Source organism: Catharus ustulatus, chromosome 14 (genome assembly GCF_009819885.2).
Source record: "Catharus ustulatus isolate bCatUst1 chromosome 14, bCatUst1.pri.v2, whole genome shotgun sequence".
Classification (NCBI taxonomy): Eukaryota; Metazoa; Chordata; class Aves; order Passeriformes; family Turdidae; genus Catharus; species Catharus ustulatus.
Genome location: NC_046234.1, coordinates 15,778,162 through 15,785,940, shown reverse-complemented (window position 1 = coordinate 15,785,940; position 7,779 = coordinate 15,778,162). Strand labels below are relative to the sequence as shown.

Sequence of the window (7,779 nt, the reverse complement as noted above, 5' to 3'; positions counted from 1 at the left end):
TGGGACACACTCAGACCTTGCAGGGACCAGACTCTGGGTGTGATGAGGGAGGATGGTGAAACCTGGGATCCTACGGGACCCACGGAGGCGCTTTGAGATCCAGCACAATTCCACTGGAATCAGCCGAGCACCATTCCTGCTGGAGCAAATCACTGCACCAAAAATATCTTTCCCAGTCATTATCAGTCACATTTTTAACCAGACACTGATTTACTGGATTGCAGCTCATGGCCAGCAACTCTGGAATATCTTATGCAACCGCAAATATTTGGAAAATTGGAAGTTCCCCATTGCACAAATCCGTGACTGATCAGGAAGAGCCTTCCAGCTCCCCAGGAGCACAACCACATGTTGGGGCTGGGTCATGGTCACTCAGCTGGACAGAGCCTGGCAGGGCCAGCAGTGGACTTGCCATGGGAATTCAGTCAGCACCAATGTTGGAAATAAGGACTCGAAAGGAAAAAAAAAAAAGCTTTTTAATTTTTTCTTTTTTAATAAAAATAATGAGATAAACTGCTAAGAAACAGCCCAAGAAAGCAGGTTTGTTCATTTTTACAGTTGTACAGATCGTTTATCAAAACTCCCCATTTCATACTGGCATCACTGGGAGCTCTGTGGATACCCAAAGCAGGAGAATTAGGGAAACCAATGTTGTTCGAGCTTTATCAAAGTCTTGTGAAGGTAAAAGTGAAATTTTTGTTCTGGTCCGAATTGGTTGTCTGTTGAGGATGAAAATATAATCAAAACTCTGAAATCAATTTTGATTCTTAAACCTGTGTCTAATCCCTCTATATTGTGTTTGTGTGTGAAAATACAAGATTAATCCCAAAATGGGGCTGTCCCAGCCAAGCCTTATTTTCCAATCTCTACCATCTATCAAGAGATAGATTTGACTTTAGGTAGAGACTGAACATTGATCAAATAAAGAATAAAACCTGTGTCCTGATTTATTGTGACTTACATGGTGCCCTTGGGAGCTGGAGATTATTTACAGGAATAACAAGAATATCCACAGGTTACAAGAAAACAAACAGGAATTTTGGAAGGAATTGAAGATCTCATGTTCCAGGGCCTGTAGAGTTGTAATTTTCCATAAAGGATCCATGTTCTCCATGGGACTGAGCCAGGAGCATCCCTGCCCTGCACTTGGCCAAGGCTGGCTGAGATCCCACCTGGATCTTCTGTGTCTGTTGGGGCTGAGAGCTCTGGGTCAGAGGATCCTGCAGGGCTCCTGGGGATGTCCATCCCACACAACTCTCCAGGCTGTATCCTCCGTGTCCCCAGCATGGATCCATCCCACCATGGGAGAGATGTGTGACCCCATCCTGTCCTTCCCACCACGCCATCGATGCTGGAGCCACTGGAGGGTGGGGCATGGAAAAGAAAGCTCTGGGCTACCCTTCCAGCTTCTCACCCCATCCATCTTTCATCCTGCCTTTCTTTACCCTGGCAGCAGATACTTGGATTTATGTCCCCACCCTGATAACGGAGGCATCTGGGTCTTGGAGAATGAGGGACTTTTATGTCATTAATTAGGACTTCAGAACAAGCTCCACTGCTTGTCCAGATGTGGCTCCTTTGCCAAGTCCAGGTCCTGGATAGTCCCTTTGTAATTAGGGATAAAACTTGAGTGGGTGAGCAGCAGCTCCCCAGGGCTCTGAGATAACGAAAGGCAAGCGAGAGAGAAAACAGAGTTGTAGAAGTACAGACATCAGTGTCCCCACAAGAGAGTGCAAATAGTAAAAAGGTGACTGACAGTTTGCTCTTAACCTACAACTGTGACACAAATGTGGCCAAAAGGCATCACCTCAGGGTCATCTCAGACCCTCCCAGATCCTCCACCCTCCCAACAACACAACACTTCTGTCCACAAAAAAAAAGGGATTAAATGCCTGCGCATCCCACTCCTGTGCCATGCAGTGTTTCAGAAGTAATAACTAACAAGCCCCTGGCTATGAAGGAAGGAAGGACTTGTTTTACATTGCTCAGAAATATTCTCTGATCCCACTAAAGGCAGTGGTTAATTGTGGGGTGCCAGCTGGAGTGATTGCATCTGCCGTCCCTCAAAGCAGCCGGAATGCTGTCACTCACTTTGAAATGCCCTGCTGCATTCATCAGTCTGGATGGCACAGAGAAGTTATAACCATACAAGCCATATGGAGGATGTAAAGAACAATTAAGTGCTTCCCGAGCAATGGGACTTGATGGGAAAATGTTTCCAGATGCATGTAATCCATACAACATTTGACCAGCAGAACTGGGGGCTTGTAGGCACTGAGCGTTTAAGTCTTCGGCTTTGGCGTTTTTCAGGGAAGACAGTTTGGGCATATCCACCATGAAGTGGGGTAAAAGGTGTGGGTTGGTGGCTCCCAGTTTTTCGTGGCTCGGAAAGAGGAGTGCCTGTTGTCTCAAGAAGCTCGTAGGGCAGATCTTGTAGTAGAGGGGAACGTTGAGGGGGTGCAGGAAACTCTCAGGGCACGACATGCTCAGGTTGTTGGCCGGTAAGTGAAGCGTGGGAGGGGAGCACGATGGAGAGAGCAGGGGGTTCAGAGGAGAGGGGGTCCCACCGCTGGAGGCCACTGGAGAAGAGCTGGAGCTCCCACCTGGAAAGGAAAACAGAAATCATCCAGGCTGGGCTAACTGGTGCCCACAGCCAAGCAATCCTGGGAGGACTCGTGCTCCCGCTCCAGGTCTCCCTGCTGCCGGTGTCCTCCAAGCACGAACCAGCTCCAAAGACAGCTCCTGGAAAATGGGAAGATCTATCCATAAATGGTTATTGTTAGCTGGCATTTGTCTAAGAACAACATTCACATGTGTCTAATTCCATTCCTTGGGCTGGGATAATGGCAAACACAGCTCCACACACACCTGGATCCGTACCTGGCTGCACGACCGATAACCCTGCCCTGCTCTACACACACCACTGCCATTTCAGTTCCCTATTTTTCATGCAAATCCCAGACAGATTTTCCCCCTTGGATATAAGAACAAAAAAGCATATTCAGCCTGATGGAGAATTTTTTTGCACCTTCCTGCTCACAGGAATTGACTCATTTCACTTGGCTTCCCAAGCAATTTGAAACATTCCCTTGAATGCTATCGGTGTCTCCAGAAATTCAGACTCCCAAGTTATGTGAACGTCCTCCTTTCTGGAAGGGATGAATGAACACTTTCAGAATTCGGGAGAAAAGCAACCCCAAGGAGTGAAAATGAAGCAGGGATGGGATGGCTGCTCCGAGGTGGGAACGGTGCTCGGGAGCAGCCAGCCCTGGTGCTGCACAGATGCTGCTTTCATCTCCCGCCTGTGGAGAGCCAAATGTCCACTGCACACTCATTACCAAATTATTCCAGAGGGGTTTATTTTAATTTCTTACCAAAATCACTGGGAAAGGATGTAAAGGAATGTGGATCTATTTGTGTTACTATTTACTTTCAATCCCAACCAATACAATGCCTGCCTGGGATCTGATCTGACCTGACACACAACCAGCGACCCGAAATCAACAGTAAACTGAACCACTCTGCTGGTACAGCAAACCTAAAAAAACCCTTAAAAACACAACGATTTTGAACGTGATGCCAATTAATTTCCAAACTCCCGACGAGCAGAGCCTCTCACAGGTCAGCCCTGGATCCCAATAATCCAGGAGGGTTTTGTGGAGTGAAGGTCTCACCCTTCCCTGCTGATGTCAGTGGCTGCTTCAGTCCTGACATCAGCAGGGCAGGATCCAGTCCTCTCTCCATGGACACATCCTGATGTCCTCCAGGGCTCAGGGACTTTGGGTCATGTAAAATATGGGATTGAGCTGATATTTGTGCGTGAGGACACAAGCAAACTCCTGCGTGGTTGGATAAAACAGAGCAAAGCAGGATCGGTGTCTGCTGCTGTATCCCAGGAAATAATATCACCCAAATTCCACGGGGATTGCAGCAGAAACCCCAATGAGCAGATGTTTTCTGCCCTTTCCATTAGGCTTAAAACTAAAAATTCTATGGCCATTTTTTTCCTTCACCATGTTGCTCATCATTTCTTTTAATTTACCTCCTGGTTTTAGAGCTTTGGGATTTCAGTTTTACGGTATTTCTTCGGAAATATATTTTATTAGTAGTAGAACTGCAGATTTTGTTATATTTGTATCAGTGCAGGAATTCCACCCTGAAGAAAAATACCAGATACATTAAACAAGAAAAAAAATCAAAATCCCAGGTAGCTCTAATATGCTATGTACAATAATATTTCAGCATCTTTAACATTGCAGTTGCTGTTTTCTCATTCCTCATGCAGCTCATCCACCACCTCCTCTCCCCTGGCAAACGGGTTCAAAAAGAACTTTTTGCATTAGATATTTGCTTAAAATAAAATTAATAAAAACCCTACTAATTATACTAATAAAACTGCTACTATTATTACCAACAATTAAAGATAATAATTTTAGCTCTCTTTACATCTGATAAACCTCTTAATTTCTCCCACATCTGATTTCTTTGTGCCCTCATTTCCACGCCTGCAGAAGATAAATTTCTGCTGATTTTTGCGGCATTTCCCGGCAGACACGGGGTGACTTGGCGTGTCCCAAGATTTTGAAGAGTTCCTGACATAAACGAGAATTTAACTCGCGACTTTAAACCCAACTTGGAGGGCTCCAATGTGCAAACGAGCTGTTAGTTTTTTCCCTTCGGCGCTATGAATAATCTGTTTTCAAATGTTACTTTCTGAAGCCTTTTTTTTTTCGGGAAAGAGCTGTAAAGGACCGGTTGCTCTTGTCAGGATGAAGGAGAGCATTTTCCCCGAAAATTTCCCTCCTCTTCTCCGCATTTCTGTGTCACTGCTGCATCCTAAATACCCGATAATTTTATTTTCTGATGCATAACGCATTTGTCGGCGCAGAAGCCGCCGCTGCAGAAAGCCCGGGCGGTCACCGCTACCCCGTTTGTAGTTGATATTCCCAACCCGGTTGGAAGCAATTAGTGTAACAGGATCAAAGCCGGAACAACCCGACTCCAAATTAGCCTCCTGCACACTCAGATATTTTTTTCTGCCCATCTAACTCTGTTTTCAGCCGGGGGCTGGAGCAGCCCGCGCCCTCATCCTGTTCTTCCCGGCCTCTCGCATCCATTTTCACAGGAGTTTTATCCAAACCAACGCGGAGTTAACTCCTCAAAAAAGCAGGGATTTATTTTCCCGTTATCTTTGATGGTTTGAGCCCCGCGGGGAGCTCCGGGCGTGCGGCGGGGAGCGGCAGCGAGCGGGATTCACTTACCCTGGCTGTCTGCGCCGAAAGCCTTGAAGTCCAGGGCGAGGGGGGCTCTCCACGGGTAGGTCTCCAGGAGCCCGTCCAGGACCCCCCTGCGGGCGAGAGCGCCTTGAACGCGGCCGCGGGGCCGGCGGGGGCGGGGGGCGGCGGAGGGGCGGCCCCGGCCCTTACCTGTTCCTGCCGGGGTCCCGAAAACCTTTGGCGAAGGGATTCCTGTCGATCTTCAGCTTCGTGATCTGCAGGGTGAAAGGAGCGGGGCGGGATGGGACCGGCGGCTGCGGACATCGGGGTCTCCATCCCCCGACCCCGGTACCGCCGGGACTCTCCATCCCCCTAAATCCGGTACCGCCGGGGCTCTCTCCATCCCCTGAACCCAGTACCGCCGGGACTCTCTCCATCCTCCCGACCCCCGGTACCGCCGGGACTCTCCATTCCCCTAACTCCGGTACCGCCGGGGCTCTCCATCCCCCTAAATCCGGTACCGCCGGGGCTCTCTCCATCCCTAATTCCGGTACCGCCGGGGCTCTCTCCATCCCCCTAAATCCGGTACCACCGGGGCTCTCTCCATCCCCCCGACCCCCGGTACCGCCGGGACTCTCTCCATCCTCCCGACCCCCGGTACCGCCGGGACTCTCTCCATCCCCCGGTACCGCCGGGGCTCTCTCCATCCCCCTAAATCCGGTACCGCCGGGGCTCTCTCCATCCCCCCGACCCCCGGTACCTGCTGGTTCTGGTAGGCCGTGACCGTGGTGAACTCGGTCTCCTGGAAGGAGAAGGTCTGCACCCCCTCGGCCGGCAGCGACTGGATCTGCGCTAGATCGAAGCGAGAATCCTGGGCGATAACGTGGACGCGAGGCTTGTACTTGTGCATGGACTGCAGGATGATCTGTGCGGGGGGACAGGCGGCTGAGCCCCGCCGGAGGGAGAAGGGCAGGAAGAAAAACCGAGGCGAGCCCTGAGCCCGGGGCAGGAGGGACCGGTCCCCGTCCCCGCCTTCCCGGCGCTGCCCCCGGACGATGCTCCGCGCCCCGGGGCGATGCTCTGCCCCTCCCCGGTCCCCCCGGCGGGGCTGCCCCACACCTACGTGCCCCTTGTCGTCCATCTCGTTGTTGGTGAGCTTCACGCGGTCGAAGCTGATGATTTGCCTCATCCAGGTCTCCCCCGAGCAGGGGGAGTCGGGGTGGATGTAGAGGCGCGGGGTGATGCAGGAGTGGTCCGTGTTCCCCGCCACCATCCACTGCGAGCTGTGATAGACGTACCTGGCCCGGGCCGGGCTCCGTCAGCCGGCGGGAGCCCATCCCCGCCTGTCCCCACACCCACGCACACCTATAGATTCTATAGGTGCGTGCGGGCCCCCCCAGCACCCCCAGCACCCCCGTGTCCCGCTCGGAGCGGGCGGGTCGCGGTTCGCAGCCAGCACAGGAGCCCCGCCTGGGTGTGGGGTTCCCGGCCGGTCTCCCCCGTACCTGTATCTTTTGGAGTCCACGGGCACGACGTCGATAGCGATGTAATATTGCTGCAGCGGCTCCAGCCCCTTCACCTTCACCCGGACCGACGGGAACATCCTCCTGCGGGCACAGGGGCAGCGGCTGAGCGAGAGCTGCCGCTCACGGGGCGAAAGGGGCTGCGGAACTCGGAACGGGCGTCGGGAGGAAGGAAAATCGAACTCAACGAAAATAGCGGAAAAAGGGGCGAGCTAAGTGAAATATCTCAGCAGAACAGAGAAACCCCACATAACAAACAAAACAAGCAGACCAACCCAAGAAATAAAAAAGAAAAAAAAGAAAGAAAGGGAAAAAAAGAAAGAAAGGATAAAAAAAGAAAGCAAAGCCCGAGCAAGGCGGCGGGGCCGGCCGGTACCTGCCGGCCTTGGTGATGATCATCTCGGTGCCGATGTCGTGGAACCTCCTCCAGAGCTCGGAGCCCTGCAGCTCCACCTGCACCCCGCCCGCCCGGCTCTCGGCTCCGGCCTTGGGCCGCTTCTCTGCGGGGAACACAAAGGGCAGGGGCGGCTCGGGAGGCTGCCGGGGCAGGGGGCGGTTCTGGCTCCCCGCCGCACCGGGCTCCCTCCGGTACCCACCCGCCTCCGGAGCTCTGCGAGCCGGCCGGCAGCCGGGACCGGGCTCCTCATCGCGACCCTCGGGCACCTTCCTCTTGGCCGAGCGTCCCACCAGGGCTTCCACCGAGAAGGCGTGAGCCCGGGAGCTGAGCGCCATCCCCCCCGGGCTGCCGGGGGTCCCCCCGGGTCGCAGCGGGGCTCAGGCGGGCGGCGGCGGCTCCATCCCGGCCGGCACCCAGCGCCCCTCGCCCGGCCGCCGCACGGCTCCCGTCGGGGGGCAGCGGCCACGGCGAGATCCTCTTGCATCCAACTGAGTCAATAGACGGCTGCAGCCTCCTCTGTTTGTTTTGGAAACTGGTGGGAGCATAAGAAACATTGAGTGACATTTCATGGGAGTAACGGGGGGGGGTTGGAGGGGGAGGGAGGGGAGAGCCACAGGGGTGGGGGGGAGAGGGGGAAGAGGAG

General features: G+C 53.2%; 1 protein-coding gene across 1 annotated transcript; it reads right to left on the bottom strand.

Moving 5' to 3' along the window:
* Window positions 1-1,758: 1,758 nt before the first annotated feature.
* Window positions 1,759-7,471, bottom strand: TBX22 (T-box transcription factor 22). The gene is made up of 8 exons (XM_033072529.1): window positions 7,336-7,471; window positions 7,116-7,239; window positions 6,722-6,823; window positions 6,340-6,514; window positions 5,977-6,141; window positions 5,427-5,491; window positions 5,262-5,347; window positions 1,759-2,603 (listed from the first exon to the last, which is right to left on the bottom strand). The coding sequence occupies exons 1-8, from the start codon at window positions 7,469-7,471 to the stop codon at window positions 2,008-2,010; spliced, it is 1,449 nt and encodes a 482-aa protein (XP_032928420.1). The 3' UTR covers window positions 1,759-2,007.
* Between the last annotated feature and the right edge of the window lie 308 nt (window positions 7,472-7,779).